The 19,992-nt window shown below is 37.3% G+C and overlaps 1 protein-coding gene across 1 annotated transcript; it reads right to left on the reverse strand.

Annotated features, from left to right (window-relative positions):
* Nucleotides 1-153: 153 nt before the first annotated feature.
* Nucleotides 154-19,532, reverse strand: LOC141643528 (suppressor of RPS4-RLD 1). Its single transcript, XM_074452720.1, has 24 exons — nucleotides 18,901-19,532; nucleotides 18,677-18,786; nucleotides 15,240-15,994; nucleotides 13,590-13,634; nucleotides 13,206-13,307; nucleotides 13,053-13,133; nucleotides 12,798-12,864; nucleotides 11,869-11,969; nucleotides 11,646-11,753; nucleotides 11,013-11,083; nucleotides 10,850-10,906; nucleotides 10,330-10,438; nucleotides 10,161-10,241; nucleotides 8,201-8,287; nucleotides 6,200-6,406; nucleotides 5,584-5,915; nucleotides 4,162-4,248; nucleotides 3,990-4,089; nucleotides 3,000-3,091; nucleotides 2,766-2,804; nucleotides 2,572-2,662; nucleotides 1,559-1,656; nucleotides 1,164-1,483; nucleotides 154-436 (listed from the first exon to the last, which is right to left on the reverse strand). The coding sequence occupies exons 1-23, from the start codon at nucleotides 19,011-19,013 to the stop codon at nucleotides 1,195-1,197; spliced, it is 3,222 nt and encodes a 1,073-aa protein (XP_074308821.1). The 5' UTR covers nucleotides 19,014-19,532; the 3' UTR covers nucleotides 154-436; nucleotides 1,164-1,194.
* Between the last annotated feature and the right edge of the window lie 460 nt (nucleotides 19,533-19,992).

Genomic DNA, 19,992 nt, shown 5'->3' on the forward strand with positions numbered 1-19,992 from the left:
TTTGGCTGCTGTATCAAAAAGGCCCAAAATCTTCTGATATAATCGTTTCAGGTGACACTACCGATAAAATTGTTTACATACAAGCAATTTTTAATGTTTCTAAATAGAGGCCAAAATCAAATGCTGTGACAGGAAAAAGAAGAAAGGGGGTCATTAAAACATGAAATACATCTTTTTTATACCAAAGTATATACATAAGCAATAGTCAACTATGAAAGGTGTATATAACACTCGAAAACCAGGAAACTTGTGAAATGACAAAAAAAAAAAAAAAATCTATGAAAACTTTTTGAAGTACAACATACAATCTGTTACCCCTTGAGGTGTGTAAATACACATGTAAATCAAGCTATAGTTTGTCGCTGGAAGCTTCCATACGCCAATAGCTGATACTGTTTATTACGACTGCAAGTTCAGGAAACTGGTGACATTTGCACTGCAAGAATGACACATTCAAGTGTAAAGCTTCTAATAACCAAACCAAATATTTCCATGAAGTAAAATCTGAATAATGTGGTGGTGTTGCAGAAAAACATAGGAGTCAATCCCTGGAAAACATATCCCACATAAAGACCACTGAACCATTTCAGACAAGCAAACCTGAACGGGCTCGCTTCATGAGCCTATAATTTGATCGATTAGTGCAACTGACCAGACTTGTTCCACAAGTGAATGGTTCAAGGTCTCAATATTTTCTCCTACCTCTTAGTTCTGGTCTGGCTTGGTTCATAGGCATCTTATTGTTAAAGCAACATTGACCCAATTAGTGATAAGGCAACACGGCAAGCCTCTAACCAGCTCGGTCCGAGGTCTTTCCGAGCCCAGTCCTGGGGCTGGCTCAGGCTCGGCCTGTGGCCACTTCAACATAACGTTTCCGAACTATATAATACCCTCTTGATATCAACATATTGTTTACATATTCCATTTTCGTTCATCTTATCCAATAACTTGTACTTCCATTTCGGGTAAATAAAACCACATCAGTTTACAATTTTTGAGCCCTCAGGGCTCAGTTGCTTGTGCTTGGTCTGAGAAGGGAAAGAGGATGACAGTTTATCTTTCAAGCCCCTAACTGCATGTTCTTAGATCTAAATCATCTAATAACCAATCCAAAAATAAAACGTAAACTGCCTGCTAAAAAACAGAGGTAGAAATCAAATTACCTTGGTATTTGCCTCTGTAAATCTGAAGATTTCAATTGCTGTACGAGCTGAGTGCAGCTATGACTGAACCAGTAGTCGAAAGTGTTGATGCAACATCTGGGTACTCTCTCCAAGATGTCGTCACCTTAAGACTGGGATACAGCCATTTTTTAATAGACTCCACAAAGGCGTCAGGTTCAAATGTAAGGATCGCTTCCCAGTCAACCTGCAATCCTTCAGGGATTTCCCCAGTGAACTCCATATTTGCTGCAAGGCATAATCCAAGCAAAACCACAAAGCCAACTACAGCAGAGCCTCTGGACAGGGGCATGAAATTGTACCTGTAAAGCCACATAATCGTTGATTACAATTTTGCAACGTTTTTTTTTGCTACAATTACAAGCGATTTTACACACCAGTAGTAGGTCATCCTTATAATTGCATCTCTGACATTTTCAAGGGCATCAAAATCAGTAGAACCATAAGTTGCGCCACAGTAACTGTTGCATAGAGCCTGCAAATAAAAATAATACACATGCTTAGTGTTCAATAATATCCTGGAAGGCTTAAAAAATGAACCAAGTACAGTGATTTTTTATTTTTGAAAAAGTAGAGCTTTTTTGAGAGGGAATTGATGGGGCATGTTCCCAGAATCCCAGCCTGAAGTTGGGCCAAGCTGGCATAAAGGCCTATTTGAAGTGAGGGGCCCTGGCCATGACACGAAGCTCGCATAAGCCGGCCCCTCGACATGCGGTTAAGCCACCATGTAACCATCTAAGGGATGAGAAATTGTCCAGCTACTCGGCCAGGTTTGTGACTTGAAGGTTAATCAACCATCCTGTCAGAGACAAATTCACTTCATCGAGTCTGAAGACGCTTTAAGAGTCCATTTGGTTCTGTCATTCCCGAAACAATTGTATTCCATATTAAGGATAGGACATTTTTCGAAATCACAATAGCTAGATTGACCCTTGTGCACCACGGAGTCTATTCAAAATCCTGCTTAGATTCACCCTACTTGAGCTTTCTTACGCCAAATACAACAAGTTACAATGCCATTTAATTTTCTGAACTCCAGAGCATTTCACTGTATAGTGTATTCTTACAGTCATATGCCGCGTCTAAAAAGCAGGCAGGATTCTCAACACACTATAGAACTCTTATTTCCTGATCACAACAAAAAAAGTTCTTTCTATCTGGAATTTTAAGTGAAATCACTGCTCACAATTGCCAGTCATAAATTACAACACAGTCATCTACATACTTTCAAAACAAGGATGGTTACAAAAAATACCATATGAGAAATACGCCTATTGTCAAATGGATAATTTTGTGTATAGAATCAAGTGCAGCATAATTATGGCAAAATATGATGATAACTAAGATGAAAATATAGTGAACCAGAAGAAAGGACATTGTAACAACTAACCTCCCAAGCCATTGCCATTTCAGACTCAAAGTCAGTCCATCTAGAGGGTGTACAAGGTGTTCTTATTGCAAAATCAAATCCACGTTCTCCCCTTAAAGAAGAAACACATAATTCAGCTGAATTTATTAAGGTACTCTGTAGGTACGGGTAAATATGGAAGACTAATAACGTAAAGAAGAAACTTGAAGTAGTACATTTTTACAAGGGTGATTCGTGTCCCTTCCAATTGCTTCCTGAAATAAACACCACCATCAGCGAGTTCAATAAAAATAAGATACACATTAGGGCATTCCTGAAGATTACTGCTAGACAAATTTTGACAGAGGAAGACAACCAGAAAGGAAAGAAATGCATATTATTGCAAATCGAAAGAACTATGCATGCATATAAAGATTGTGCCAAAGCAGCACCAAAATGTAATGACTTACCCCTCAAATGCCGAGCTGTCGCACCAAGTGGCCACCCAGAAGTCGTCGCCGACAATTTTGTGTAGATCAGAGCATGACTCCGCCAACATGATCTGTACGTAATATATAAACTCACTCATTCTGCTAGTCAACATTTTTTGAAGAATTAACAAGGAATAAACTTGGCAGGGTGCATGAGAAAGAAGCACATAGGGTTTATTTGTTAACCTTTTCTATTTAGTGTACTAGTTCAACCAACTTGTTATATTTTTCTACGAAGGCAGTTATATATGTAGCCCTAGAAACGTCTTCAAAAGAGTTTAATCGCAAAGCAACAACAACAACATCAGAGTCTTAATCCCAAAATCATTTGGGGTCGGCTGACATGAATCATCCTTAGAACCGTCCATGGGTGAACGCACACCTCAAAATGCGAAAATATAGAAAAGAAAAAGTGAAAAACAAAAGGGGAGTGAAACATAATACAAAAGCTAAGGTAAACTTATAGGTTTTTAAAAAATCGCAGTCAGGATTTCTTTTATAAAAACTTGAAATTTAAATCGAGAATAAAGATTAAAACGATTTTGAAAACCGAAGTAAAACTTAAGGGTCCGAAGTAAAACTTAACGGTCCGGAATAAAGAGTTCAATCGCAAAGGTTAAGACTTAATTTCCTCATGTATAAGTAGTCCGTTAATGGCTCTACAATCTACCAGAAATAGCTTGTGACCCCGGCTAGATCTTACTGGTTTATTATAGTTGGTCAACTGAGTACAGCTTGCACCACACTATATTCTTATAGGGCCATAGGCACCAGGCTGCAATCAAGTAATTAGAACTGTTGAAACATATACTTTGTATATGATATTCATAACATTTCGGAAAGATCTAAACTTAAATAAGCCTAGCTTTAGGCGTAACACTTCATGTGCAGACATAAAAGTTCCTGTCAAAACAGCAAAGTTCACACTGTTAGATATGGAGTGATTTTGATGGAAGTTATTTGGCTTACATCTTGCAACTTGTTATTGTCAGATAAGTTGATAACAACATCTGTCTTGCTGCATGCATACTTCTTTTCCTTTATGACGGCTTTAGCAGCATCGAATGTTCTGAGGTAAAGAGTCAGGTGTCACGAAATTTAGGACTATCCCATGATATTGGCAGAGGATATTGTTGTTTACCTTTGGAAGTTAGGGAAGTATCGGGCAACTTTTGCTTGTCCAAGGATAAGTGGAGTATGAGACCCAAATCCCGCATTAAACTCTTCACTGAAAGGAATAGAAGTCATAGGTGAACTCCACAATGGCATAAGACAGCTCACCAGGAAAGGAAAAGAAAAAAAAAACTCCAGTTTAAGCTGAAGCAGCCACTCAATCAATCATTAGATTTGGGTTAAGGTATGTTCTACAATTGTTTAAATACATAACAAAGTACTTGTAGTTGTATGTAACTATGTACTACTGAAGACCTGCTTTCAAGGCAGATATATCTTTTCATGCATAAATAACGACCGATTTTTTTAGATTATTAGACAACAGAAACAACTTTGATAATTTGAACTAAGAACAACGCTACAAAATTTCCTGCTTTTTGTATATAAAAGCCGAGAAGTATAGCTTATAATATGCCCATACTTCTCAACCAAACTAAAGTGTTGCAACCGTTGTGTCAGAAGAGGTAAAATTAACAGGCCTTACCATACCCAAGACAATGAGGTAAGACGTTGCCGGGCACAAGCTAACTCTGAGAGGCAGATACTTCTATTAGGGTCTACGCTGGCATCATCTCTAAAGACAGTGCTGTGACCCCAAACAAAAGTAAAACTGAACTGGTCCATGCTATCAATCTATCATTCTATCATAGCATCATGCCTACATATAAACTGTGTTCTCTATCATGAGATCTATGGAACTTAATCGTACATGAAGTAAAATTAGTAGATAACCGACTACCAATAAAGCTGACATAAACATTCCTTGATTAAAAAAGACGAATGAAATTGGAAAACTCTACGTTGTACCCTTTTCATGTACCATGAATTCTATACATGCATCTATACCGTGACCTTATTGACTATCTCCAGTATCTTGTTTACTTAGTTGATTCCTTAATCCACTCACTACCCAAGTCAATTACTATTAACCTGCTCATTCACCTATTATGTCACCCAATTACGGGTACACCTCATAATATAAAAAAATGTAGTGATACAACTTCGAAAACCAAAGAACCCAGGGGTACGACGTAGAATTTCCCAATGAAATTTCTTTGAGCATTTTCGTTTGACCTAGATGGGACTGTATTTGTTGTAACTTAATCCGTCTTTCCTCTAAAGCATGTGAAAGTGGACCTTAAAACATGTTCAGTATTTGATGAGAACTTGCAACAAACAAGTCCTTAAGTAATATATAAGCCTTTACTAAGGTTGAATTGAACGGGTGTGCAGTGCACTATGTTGCTAATCTAACAAATGCAAGATTGTAAATCAGGAAGAAAACAGTGCACAAAGCCACAAACAGCCAACGCATGGATGCTGCAGCAGAGACATGCTATGAAGTGAGTGCATTCCATTTATCGATTGTAGTTCCGAACTATGGTATTACCTTAACTTGTTGATCCAAACAACTGGATCACAAGGTTCTGAGATTTGTCTCCACTTCACGGCCAGCGAATACACATCTTGCCATGACATCATAGCTCTAGCAGATGATCTTTCTTCCGAAAATCCATAAGATGTACTGTCGGGTGAGCTACTAGTACTGCAACCAGGACCACCTCTGTTCTGACTGGCTATATTTATAGAATCCTTCCTTCTCCCTCGCCTACCGTGTTTTGCTGTACCTTTACTAGGATTCTTCAGTTCTGCTTGCAATGATCGCCAGGCTTTTGAGACCTTTTGGGCTATCTCAATAACTGCCAATCCCGCCATGCGATGCTGAAGAAGATTAGAGGTCAGTATTCACACTTACAAGCAAAAGATTGAAGATCAAAATACCAAACACCCAACAGATCAAACAACACAGCGCTGCTACTCTAGAAAGTTTGTCTGTCATACTGCTTCACTCAACGGTCTTCTGGCAAATGTCTTTGGAGCTAACAGACTTGAAGAATGCAATAATATCCAAAAAGAAAGGGGGATAATCTAACCTATGTAAACTCAATCACAGGAACTTTGTCAGAAACTTAGAATGATGAGAAGTCTGTTAATAGCTCAATCACCTGACGCTTATTGGGCAAAAATCCAGGAGAACGGTATTGTATCTTTTGTCCAATGGAATCTGCAGCATGAACAAGAGTAGTCTTCTGTTTTGTCAAAGCAAAATCTTGCTTCCTGAGTTTACTCTTTTTCAGGGATTCCTTCAACGGAGGTTGCCTATACACCTTTTCGCATACATCCTTGGGATGCAATCTTTTACACCAATACTCCTGAGTTTTGGCAATTAAGTAAAAAGTTAAATGACAATGGTCATTTAAAGCTGAAGCTACTACAATCAACAGAAGCACCCCTATTAATAAAAGATCGCTAAGCAAGAAATGATCACTTATAGAGCACTGAACTAAGACACACAGATAAGGCAACTTCTACAAGCCTACAAATGTTCATAGCAAAAATCTTTCCGTGTAATGAGGATATTCCAAAAATAAACAGGCCTAGATGCAAAATACTGTACGATTGTAAAGGAAGCTAAATGACTCTCCAAGCCAAAACTAAATAACTTTAACACAGAAGTAGTTGGTTTATGATGGGACAAAATGGCTCACTGAACTGGCTGCACTTATTTTTATTGTGCAGTAATAATCATTTGATGCCATTCATGACACAATCTTCATCATGTGGTCATCCGAAACAGCCTTTCTGTTGTAGCACAGTATGGTAAGGCTGCACATATCCGAAAGCCCCCACCCCACCCCGCAATTTACAGGAGCCCTTGAGGCGCTGGGTTAATTTTGTTGTAGTAGTAGTTGTAGTAGCTCGACTGCAAAAGCGGCAAATTTGAGGATTGTGCGATGCTCCACACAGGGGGAATGAGCCATGACACATTCTTCACTATATCTGACCATTCCAGGATTTATTGGCTTAATTTCCAACTGAAAACCATTCCTCAAGTCACTGAACATACTTCTCCTTTTTTAAAGCACATTTATATACAAGCATAGCACCAAAATTACCTACTTTTGGTTCACAGTTCAATTAATTTATTTTTTGAAGGACTAAATGACAGATATGATAATAATTAAATCACAGGAGCAAAAAAGTACAAGGGGTCCTCAAATACGAGCATTACAAAGACGCTTGTGTTGGAACACCCTTAAACCCGATCATCACTTTGCCCTAAAAAGAAGTTAGGAAAACCAAAGATAACTGAAAAAAAATGTCTCTCACTAACAGGATACCTGTTTCTGCCAGATGCACCAATAAACCATCTAACCCAGTTACACAGGGAACCTCCAGTCCTCCATACTAATTAGTAATTACCCATCTTTCCTACAACATATGCCCCGGAAAATTATGCTGAGAAATCCAGCCACAACCTCGCAAACTTACAAATTTACAAACTATGAGTAATGCCCCAATGGAAGAATAAACACACCCCGGTCTCAAAATTTTCCAACACTTAAGACACATTTGGACCAAGCCCAAAACTAGGTCTGCACCGTTGAAGAACAGCACAAGTTTTAATTCCTTCTAGTACTGCAATAAAACAAAACCCTTTACTTTTCAATAAAACTAACAGATTTCCATGTGAAAGCTCAAAGTAGATGGACATTGACATTGATTTACTAAGAGATGAACACAGTTAACTCAACCATCCCTAACTCATAAAGAGAGACCTTCACAAATACTGGTCCTAAGGATTTAAGATTGAACCCATAAAGTTCTATATTTGCATATAGCTTATACTTAAATAATTTATAGTATAAATTATTTAAGTATAAGCTATATGCATGAAAATGGGCAGCAAAGGAGAAAATAACTTGGGAGTGATTTTTTTCATAAGAATTCGCAGATATGTTCCAAAAGAACCACTTTAACATAATGAAGATTGCACCACTCAAATGCCATGCCCAACTCGAGTTTTGAAACGAGTATGTAAGGGAACACAAATATAAGGCTCAATTTTCTTCTACAACCATACAGGAATAACTACAGGCAGTTTTCACATTCAAACCTGACCAGGGACTCCTCTAAAATGTAGCGAATGCTCATTGAACCATTACCTTAAAAAGAGGGTCAATATCGCCATCAATATCAAACCAGGAAAATTCACTGCCAATCTTTGATGCTGTATAAAGAGCTATTTCTTTCTGCAGCAACAGGAAAAAAAAATTAGGTTTCGAAATTTTCAGAATATGAGTAAATAAACTGATCTAGTATTAGGGTCTTGTTCGATATCGTTGTAAATTCCAAGTTTTATGTTATTGCAAACAAACTTGTATTCTTCAAACAAAAGAAAGATGTCAGTAATACCCCTTTCATCAATTATATAAAAAATGCTAAGTCCGCTAACATCCAAAGAGGTAAGTAATTGAAAGGGAAAAAAAAAATAAAGAGAACCGTGTTGTGCAGGGTGTGCCTCAATTATCCATTGTGTGCCTCACTAGTTGTCCTATGTTTTCTTTGGGTGTGCCAGAGGCCTCATAAGGGGTACTGGCTAGCACTTCACTGCACCTTGCACCTAGTCGCTCTTTTTTATGCATAGAAAAAATTATTTACCTAAAGAGTCGATTATTGACTCTCTTTTGTCAGAGTCTATACTATGCATGGTAGTTGATTTAAAGAGCTACTCCCTCCATCCACTACTTGAGTTCCTTCTTGTGCAGGCACAAGTATCAACAATGGAAGTAAAAATGCTGAGGAAAATGAAAATTGAGGAAATATGTGGGATTATAAAGCACACAGGACCACGAATAACGGACAAAAGAGGAAAGAACCCAAGTAGGGAATTTATGTTAGGAAGCAAAAGTTTCGAGAGGGATCCACAGCTATTACGAGCTGATTAATATGGTTTGATCAGTAACTTACAGATCACTTATATAACTCTTTTTTATCTTCAATCAAATCATTTAGCCATATTAAAAAGCTATTAGGGTAGGCTAACACGGATTGTCATATGGAACCATCAAAGTGAGACAAATAACAATGTAATTGTGGAGAGAAGCGTAACCACAATAGTAAATTGAAGCATCACAAAAAATGAAGAGAACTGCAAAAGATGATGATGATGATGATAGAGATCAGGGACTACTCTCAGAAGGGCAACGTTGTTCATACTTCATAGTTTTTATCTTTAAACAATGTTCACATTTTGCCATTCTAGTTGTGCGCTATGTTACTTGGACAGTCAGACTTGGGTGCACGTGTTACATATGGGTACAATCCAAGTGTTAGACTCACCAAGACATAAATTTTAAGATACAGATACTTGGTCCTTAAAACAACGATACGGGTATGGGGGCATGTATTCAAAACAAAAATTAAATCATGTCTGTCAAATATTTAAAAGTTTTGTACGTGAAGTGAAGAGTTGTAAATCTTACTATGCTAGTATACTATATGGATACACTAGTCCTTCCTCTGTTACTGTCATGATCATCTCTCTTATTATCTCGGCTAAGGGGAATATAAGATTGGAAATGTCGGGTATGATAATCCAAAACCCAATATCCTTGAGTTTCATGTAGGACACCAGCAAGGTCTAAAGTTAAGAGTCGAAGTAATCTAGGTTGTGTGTAGATTGCGATTTGTGAATTAATATATTTCGTATCCCCTGAATTTGTCATATTCTCAAAAGCCGAACAAAATAGAGAAATAAGAATGACACTCAAAGCCAACTGTCACTTTTCAGAAAACCAAAACTAAAAATAGAAAGTAAAATTAAATGGTTGACGCAGCTTATACGTTTTAATTTATCTTTCTAAACATTGTCAGCTCACTTGTCATTCATTTATAAACAAGGCTACTGTTGCTCTTAAAGAAGATAGGTACAGATTCTGAGAATTACATCGGATAAGCATATTTGAATCTTGAAGTTAAGACTTACGCACTCTTCGGTTGTGAACTCTCTAGGTCGTGTGAACGCACAAATCTTTTAGGAGTACAAACTACAAAAGTGTGTTGTAGAGGTAAACAGTAACTTAAATTTCTATCTTGAGTGTCAAGAGATGCTAGGTTATCTACCTGGTAAAAAGCAAGGCACTGAAGCACAAATTTCTCCATGGAATCTAACTCCATATCCAAAGCAGCATCATAATCTTTAACCTGGCATCAGTTTAAATGGATGTTCAATATAATGAGTGCAACTCTAAGAATTGAAATTTCTAGTAGATTAGGTTATTAATCTCTATACCGCTTCTCTGAATTGTCCTAGAGCATGGTGACAGGAAGCTCTTAGAAACAAACATTCTACACTTGAGCTTTCAATACTCAAAGCCATTGACAAGTCTTTGATGGCATTCCTGTGGATGTGAGTGTTGTAAACATTAGATAGTGAAAATCAAGAGTTAGCAAAGACTATCGGAAAAAGAAAACAAAAGAGCAGTCTAAACTACAAAAAAGGCATGTCAATGGAAGCATATTAGACTAGACGACCTCTTATGAAGCACACAATTTAGGTGGTCCTATTCAAAATCGGTAAGACAAAGAAGTTGCAAGGATGGATGCTATTTCAACTTGCAGGTTTCTTTATTCATAAACAGAAGCAAGCTGTCTTAGTTCCTTCCCAACAAAAGATTACTGTTAGAGAGAGTGATAATCACCATAGTTTGAGGAGTCCAATTACTACATAATATTTGAGATTAACAACTTTTTTTTGCCGTACTCCAATTGTTCACAGAAGACAATTAGAAAATTGCAGAAAAGAACCGTACTTGTGGTCTCCCATTCCATGGCTAAGATGTCCACGCAAATAATATGCTTTCACATGCCTAATTATTAGATCACAATGAAAAAAAGTCAAATTTCAAAGAAAAAGAGGAGGTTCACATGTTCAACTAGGAGCCAACATAAATGAAGAAATTATGGTAACTTCACCTCCCATCAATTTCCAAAGCTCGTGTGAGGCATTCCAAGGCCTTAGTTGGATTCGCCAAGTCTTGATAAAGCTGCCAGTCATAGAATGACTAGTTGGTAAGAATAGAGGGAAAGTGAAGCTAAAACTATTGATTCAGTCTATAGGTCATAGGCACACACTATTTGAACAGAAAAATCTTAAGGAATTAGAGAATTTGAAAAGCTGATATGGTGAAGAATCTTTTGATTTCAGGAATCACATTCCTTGCCTGATACAACAAATATAAGAGGATATATATGAAGGTTTTACTTAAAGACACTTCCAAGTTAAGCTGACGGCTATTATTTGACAATAACAATAAAAATTCTAACTAATTCTTAAATAAAATGTGGTTCAACTGCAATCATCAATCAAGGGCCTAAGATACAGATCATTCAATGTCGAACTAATTCACAACCCATCAACTAACATTGGAAAAAGCAGAACAAGAATACTTCCTTATTTTTAATACAGATCATTTACGGAAGACGTAATTTGGCAGCAGACCTCGAGTTATCTTGCTTTTTCAGTCTACAGGTCAAGCAATCCAACTTTATGGCATAAAAATTGCACGTGAGTGAGCAAAACACAACTGAGTCATTAATACACTATACCTGGGTTAGATGAGTCCATGCCTCAAGAAAATTACAGTCCAGTTGAATAGCATTCATATGCGAGTCTTCTGATTTCTTGTACTCACCGATTGATGATAGGGACAAACCCTGTGAACATGATAGATAAGTCGGTAAGAAGAGGAGCAGGAACAAAAACTGCTGAACATTGACTTTCTTATGAGTCAAGACTCCCAGATCCAAATTTAAAATGTGAAGGACTTGCCAAATAAGTGTGCGCAGACTTGTTTCCCCTATCCAGCTTGACACATGTAGAAAGGTCTCTGACTGCTGCGCCAAAATCCTTGAATTTGAAATTTACAATACCTGAAAGCAAAAGAATCAAATCAAAGACTCAAACGTAAATTAATAGGAAAGAAATTCTGACCAGTTAAAAGAAAACTAACTCTGATAGCTATGAATTATGATGTCAAAATAGACTTATCAAGATCTGTGATATTACATTTCATTTCTGTAATGTCATGATATAACTGAAAGCAATATTTTTAGCATGCAGTCGCATACTAAACACAATCACCTATGTGTCTAGCTGCTCACTGAAAGGTAGTTTCCTCTGGTTCTTTGCCTACCAAACCTCCAATCATGATATTGCAAGAAAAGGAGGATTTAGTAGTCAGGAACTGAACATAAACTAAAAGTTAAGCAGGCCTATGTCATTAATTCCTAATTTCCTACTTATACTAGTTTCTAAATTCAAACATTATGATAGAGTTACATTATCATGAGATTTAAACTTGATATCATCATCTCTAATTTCCGTAAGAGGTGTTCTTCCCTTCACTAATTTTCAGTTTTGGAAGGCGGCTAAATTATAAGAATCTTCTTGTGGTTGATTCATTCAGAAACAAGAGTAAGGAAAATTTTTATTGGGGGGGCTAAAATAAAAACTGAACATATCTTAGGAGTGGCAGAAGAACTTGTTACTATGGTACAAAAATGAAGTTGTCATCACAACAGGTCTCTAGGCACGCCCGAGGGCCCAGACACAGTTTTTAAAATTAAGCCAACAAGTCTCTCAAAATCTTGGACATCGTTAATACACCAAGAGTTGGACCACGATAGAATTACAAATGGAGAGGAAGAGAGGAAGGTTGGAGAATGTAGAATCAAGGGAACTGAGTCTAGCTAACTTACCCCTCTCATGCAGTATATCAGCTGAATCAGGCTCAAACTCCAATGCCTTGGTCAGGTCATCAATTGCCTGGATCACAAATTCAGCAACACGGTCAAATTCAGAAAGCGTTGTGACAAGTTATCAGAGTGGACTAAGAAAGTGCCAATTTGTGTTATTCCATCATATTCCAAAACTAAAAAACAATGAGTCTCTGGTTACACAGGAAATGTGAATTTCATACAACGAACATCAGAATTCCTGCCCTTTATTCTTACCCCTGCAGAGTCTCCTAATGCAGCACGAGCTTGCCCTCGACGCTTCCATGCCTCACCAGCTAATGGGTTTGCCTCTATGGCCTACATACAGGTTTACAAGAGCACATGTCAAAAAGAGCAAACGCTTTCAAAACAGAAATATTTACTTGGTACCTTGGTAAAGTCAGCAATTGCAGCATCAAGTTCTCGTTGAAAAGCATATGCTGTCCCTCTTCCGATTAGCGCCTCTGGATAATTTGCATCCTCCTTCAGTACCTGCCACCAACCAAGATTTTTTTCATGATGTACAAAAACAAGGGATCCCGTAAATAACGAGAGGGGAGGTTTGGATGTACGCGGCCTTATCCTTGTGGGAGACTGTATCCGCATGACCAAAAATGAAAATTACATCGATAACTGCATCAAATGGCCGCTACTTCCCAATGAAAAGAAGCGCAGCCAATCAAGTGATGTAATTTTTTTTCATTATATACTACAAAATTTCCATTTCATGTTACAAGCAACAATGGAAATGACAAAAGAGAATATGTGGTTAACCTTGTCAAAAATAGATATTGCATGTGCGTATCTTCCCTCATTTACCTGCCAGAGAATAACATAAACAGGTAAAGCGCAAACTTTTAGGTAATTGACCCAAGAAGTGACAAATGTCAACAGCAAAAGATTTGAAGAATACTAACGAATTTATATACACAAAAATTCACAATGAATTATCCAGTTTATCACATAAGATATGTAAAATCATATTTAACTCTCAAACACATGCCATAATACGTAAAGCGGACATGTAAACTCACAGCTTCCCCACTCCCTCACACAAGCGGGCACGCAGAAGAAATACGATTTGTAACATAGTACCATAAACTAAAATAGCAAAAGGATTGAAAGGCACTCATGTGGGAGCTCCAAAGTTAAAGCTGCAATTATCAAACTTTGAGGTCGAGGGAGAAAGGTCACTTGAGTTTTGAGTGCCCCAACGTCTTGGTGCTAACGTCCCCTTCCCCCCTACCCTACCGAAATGATATTAGTATATGTGGTATCGATTCCGGATTCGGTAATGATCGCAGCATATCTATGTCCACATGTCACATATGTAACGTAATGGTTCGCGGCCAATGCGGCTGGAATTTCAGAAATGTTCACTAAATGTTACATCTTTTCATCTTAAAATACGAATTTAGAGTTGATTTTCGCCTATATTCTACCAGTCTACCTCTTAGTAACTCTTTTTTTACAAATACATACACCATTTGCAAATGATCAACACATGTTTCTTTGTACTTTTTCCCCCAAAATAGCGCATTTTATAGATTACGATGCAGAAACACACATAAAATTAACTGAAAGGGTTTTAAATATATGTCACTGCAGCCCAAATATCTGTCTTCTTTTATGAGGGTTATACAACATAAAATGACGTAACAGTGGCTTGAAACTCGTTAAATAGGGGTTATGTAAGTAGCAGGAGCATTTAGTATCATTCCCCCACCCCCTTCTTTTGTACACCTCAAATATAATAGGGAAGAAACATTTTCTCAGTTTCAACCAAATCTGCCATTCATCAATGTCTAAATCATTTCAGTCCAAATCATACATTAGGGGTGCTATAGATCAATGATAGTAGCTGACACCTAATACTGATACCCTTTTGCCAATCTGCCATTCATCAATGTCTAATGATAACTTAACAGAACAAAAAAAATATTATCTAAAAGAGGTATTGATGCGTTAAGAAAATAAGCCAAGCTTATGTGTTCATTTAAGGATCTTCTTTCCCTTTTTCTCTGAGTCAAATGTCAAGGATCTATTCCTAAATTATATAAACCTTGTTGAACTGTAGCCCTCTTTTATTTTACACCTCTTTTCATTTTCAGGTACAGCTAAGAAGAGCCAGATAGACCTTTACTTAAACTGCCTTTAAAAAAAATGAATAACTTTGCTTAAATGCGACAGCTGATTTCTGTACTTACACACATGCTAACTCCAAACTAGAGCTAATGCTTTCAATCAACTCATACTGCATTAGTACAAGAAATAAATGAACACATATAGAGAGATATACTAAGCATGAACATGACCACCCTACTTTCACTGAAACATTAGCATCATTAAGACATGCTAATGCAACTTTTCATCAGCACCGTATCCCCAAATTATCATAATCAAATGCAGGGTTCAGTGTCATACCTCTGCTATCCCCCGCGATAGCCGGATATCTAAGCTTATTGAGTTTGTTTTTGAAACACGAGAAACACAAATTTTTGGGCTTTTCTTGAAGGCATTACTCCAATCAAACACTTCAGAACTACTACCACCACTCAACTTAACAGGAATTTTTAGTGTGCTAGCTTTATTACGAGACTCCTCGACTGGCTTGCAGCGGGATTCCAACTCACTGCTCAATTTTTTGTAAGTCCCATTGGGTTTACTTTCAAGATTCTTCGTTTCTTTCATCTTTTCCATTGTCCCATTTTGCGCAAGAGGCTTAGTTTCCTTCTTTTCCAATGGCACGTTTTGCGAAAGAGACTTAGTTTCGTTCATATTCTCCACTGGCTCATTATGTAAATCAGATGTAGTTTCGATCCTTTCTTCCACTGCCCCGTTCTGCTCTTCAGATTCATGAACAATTTTGTTTAGGACACCTGATGTCTGGTCAGGGTCGGTATTGATGTCAGAGTCATCACTCAACTTATTTTGATCCTTAGAAGTTACTACTTTAGATTCACTATGGCCTTTGGAAACTGTCAATGGTGCAGATGACCCATTAAGCTTTACGGAGCACTGTTCTTGATTGCTCTGCCCAGTGGCATTCTCCTTCACGAGCAGCTCTTCCAATTCTAACAATTGTTTTAAATCTGCAAACTGATTAAGAGCCTGGTCATAACCTTGCTTCCAGACTAACACCGCATCATCTTTCCTCCCCAAGGCGGAATAGGCATGACCTGCATTTACATTGCAACAAAACTATTGGAACTTAACCCCTGTTAATATTATTAACACTATCAGTTTAAACCATGGAAAGTTGCATAAGGATTGAGGAAGTATTTTCAACAGACATCATAAATTGATAAAGAGGCAAAGGCAGACTGTAAGCACGTCACAAATTAACTGTCAGGGTCAGAATTTCCCTTGTTGGCTAGATTTGATGTAGTCTTTTAAAGTGTGTACAGAATGAGCTGCTTGACCAATGGAAACTTATTAGATATAAAAAGAAGCTGCGCATCTCTTGTTTTCCCTTATCACTATGTTTTCGTTGTTCTCAAGGAATTACCACATTGCAATGTGGTTCCATACAATTGATGTTAGGCAGCTCATTTTGGGACTAAGGCTTCGTTGATCTTTAAAAAAAAAAACAAATATACAGGCACGTGAGCTAGTGCAGCTTGACTCACACCCTCACACGAAAGCAAAAGGAAAGATAACGTACGGATGTGAGGACATATGGAAACAGGTTCAATAAGAAAGTGATAACTTCAGATGAGAGTCTCCTAATTAGGGAGATAGAGTAATTCTTACCTGTGTTACTCAGACACGCCGGCACGTGTCGGACAACGTGTCGGACACGGCTATTTGGGGTGAATTTTCCTGTTTTGTAGTCTAAATTGAAGTGTCAAATTGTCGTGTCGGACACCGACACGTGTCTGACACGCGACACGGCAGTTAAGTGAAGTGTTGAAGTAACATAGATTCTTACCCACCTACTCCCCTGCACCCAAGTATGTGAAATAGAAAATTTCTTCTTGAATTTCAATACCCATTTGCTAGTTAGCAATTTTGCATTGGTCTAGCATAGACATTTGCAATCCCAATAGAAAACGAGCTTGTATAGACAAATAGACACCGACTACAAAAACCATCACCTCATTGCCCCAAAGAGGCCCTTCTACGGAAGAGTAAGAGCAAGGTTACATGGTCCGGGTTGGGTTCAATTCGAGAACGAGTTCGAATTTGTAAAACCAAATGTCACAAGGGGGCAAGGTGAAAATCAATCTCCTACGAGAAGAAGAAAGCCATGCAAGGATCGCTTGAATGATAAAGGCATTAAGGAGTAGGCATCAAAAAGGGATCAAGGTGGGACTAACTCCGCAAGGCATTGGAGAATGTTCAAGATGGGACAGAATAGTGCTCATGTATAGGGTCATCAATGACTAAAGGACTGATCTTTGCGCAAGACTCTTGGAAACGGGAGAAGCGCCAAAAGATATCATCTTGTGGAAGCTTTTAAAGTACGGTGGAGCCATCTAGAATATTTTAGGAATGTCATGAATAATCTAGACCAATGTAGAGCCATCTAGGTCGAGTTACGCTATTCTTGTACGCACTATAGGCCCTAGAATGTTCATGCATGTCCTGCGTGTATGTAGAGGAATCTAGAACCTTCTTGATGCATCTACGAAGAGAGGGGGACTAGGAGACTCTAGATCCTTCCAAAACCGAGAATATTCTTCGGAAGGTTTCAGCACTCCTATGATCTTTACCTAGTGTAATCTTTCATTTGTCAATCTTTCAATGATAAAGTAAGATTTTCATATGTTGTTCTAGCCTCCTTGTTCTTTATTCAGCTTGTTTCTTGCTAGTACGCCTATGACTTAGCCTAGCCACTTGTGATTTGCCTAACCAGACGTGTGATGGGACTTCGAGTTCGTTGGCACATGAGTCATATAGGGGGGAAATCATCTCGTGATGACCCTTTGTCCTATATCTATAACCATATCAACTAGTTGAGTTGTGCATAAGACAATTAACATTAAATCTAAAAAGGATAAAAATACCTATAAACAGCCGCATCCCAACTACCATTACTTTCCATAAACTTTCGATTTGCCTCTAAAAAGATCAACATTCTTACTTCTCTTAGTTTTCCGAATACCTAAGGTCTTCCAAAGACAATTATACACTATCTCTTCTACCTTCCTTTTTACAAGTCTTAGACTCTGATTCTATTATAAAAAAAAAAACTGTTCACTAGGTTTCAATTTTGTTTTACTCGTATCTGTTTTAAATGGTCTTGCTAACTAGGATTTCTTGAACATATGCGATACCAATCTTTCATTTGAAAGGCTTTCCTCGGTTACCATCTTCATAGTTTTATCGTCTTCTAGCACGCTATCGTTTCTCCATTCCTTCATCTTCTCACCGCAATCCATAATCACCAATTAATACTCACAGCTCCTCTTTGTTACTTAACGCAACTACTTCGATACTACTTACCATAACCGAATCCTCATAAATAAATCTTCAGCCAATAACTACCAGGCAATGCACTTATCGAAATGACTACCTCCAACAAAAAATCCTCCAATAATTAACATCAATTTCACAGAATTACTCTTAAACATCAATTCAAATTCAATCTAAACATAAATTATCATAATCTATTAGACAGTGCAACCGCATAAATAACAAACTAAAGATACCTAAAAAAAACTACCTAACATTAGTACATTACTAAACCATTAAGAATTGTCAATTTCAACTAACAACAACCTAAAGTAACAGAAAACCGCGAACCATAAGAATACAAGCTTGAAAATGCTAGGATCGCAGTCAAGCTAACATTACTAAACGATTAAGAATTGTCAATTTCAACTAATAACAACCATAAATCAACAGAAGATGCAAACCTTTAAGAATATAAGCTTGAAGAATGCTAGGATCGCGGTCAAGCGCACGATCACAATCCTTGATGACATGCTTATGCAGCTCCAATTTACTGTAACAAAACGCTCGATTGCTGTTCCATTCCACACAAATTAAACAAACACAATCAAGTTGAATCATTCAATCAAAAATCAAAAAAAATCACGACTAATTCAAATTCAAATCAAAAGAATAAAAAAAATCAAACCAGAGGTCTTGAATGGAGGAAGAACGAAGAATAAGCGAATCGAGAATGCGAATAGCTTTAGACCAGTTACGAGAGCAGCAGAGCTTCGCGAGCTCTGCTCTCTCCGTCGCCATTGATGCAGAAGATTAATTCAATGTGAGAGAATACAAACAACACCTTGAATTAAAATAATACTAAAATAAACAAAAGAGAAGAGAGAGAAAGAGGAAAGAGAGTAGAAATGAGGAAGTAAGGTATCGAGGATGAGATTATGAGAAGATGAGAGTGTAAATGAGACGTTACTATTGCAGGAAAAGAAAAATGCGGTCTAGGTTAGTTTACTGGATGTTATTAGGTAAAACCGTCTTATACAAAATTAATAAAATCGTCTTATACGAGAGTAATATCCTAAATTCCTAGGTTTATGAATTTTAGGTATCTGGTAATTTTGGGAGGGGTGAAAAGTAATTTTGACTTTTAAGGCAATGAGGGAAGAACGAATCTGAGCCGAACACGTCAGCGGGTGTGACGTGGTGAGAGGGTATATGGACGGTGACGATGAAGGTAGTATGATTGTGAGATCTGGTGATTGAGGCAGAGAAATGCAGAAGGTTCAGAGTTGAAGTGACAAGTTGACATTTCTCACGAGGGATGAGTGAGGGACAAGAGGGACAAGACTATATCACACATTCACAACTTTCATTTTTACTTTTAGTTTTAATGCAAATCCCCTTCTTTTGTGTTAAGCTTAATACGAGTCAAATAATAATTCATTTGTAATTTTGTACAGATAAGACAAACATCTTGTTATTTTTTAGATATTTTATTTTTTTCTTATTTAATATATTTGACTTGTTTTAAGCTTAAGATGGACGGATATATATTTCCGTCTTAAGAGAGACTAGTTGTAGTTTTAAAAGATGGTTCTCTATCAACTTGCATTTGGAAATAAATTATATTAATTATCGATAAAGAAACTTATTTATAACTTATCAAAAAAAATGTAGAAAATTAAAATTAACGTACAAAGTTTTAGGTTCATACTGTTATTTACAAAAGATTTATTTGCATATAATCTCTTTTTAAATTTTATGACGTAAAATACTTCTAATC

The sequence above is a fragment of the Silene latifolia genome, chromosome 2, assembly GCF_048544455.1.
Source record: "Silene latifolia isolate original U9 population chromosome 2, ASM4854445v1, whole genome shotgun sequence".
In the NCBI taxonomy this organism is placed as follows: domain Eukaryota; kingdom Viridiplantae; phylum Streptophyta; class Magnoliopsida; order Caryophyllales; family Caryophyllaceae; genus Silene; species Silene latifolia.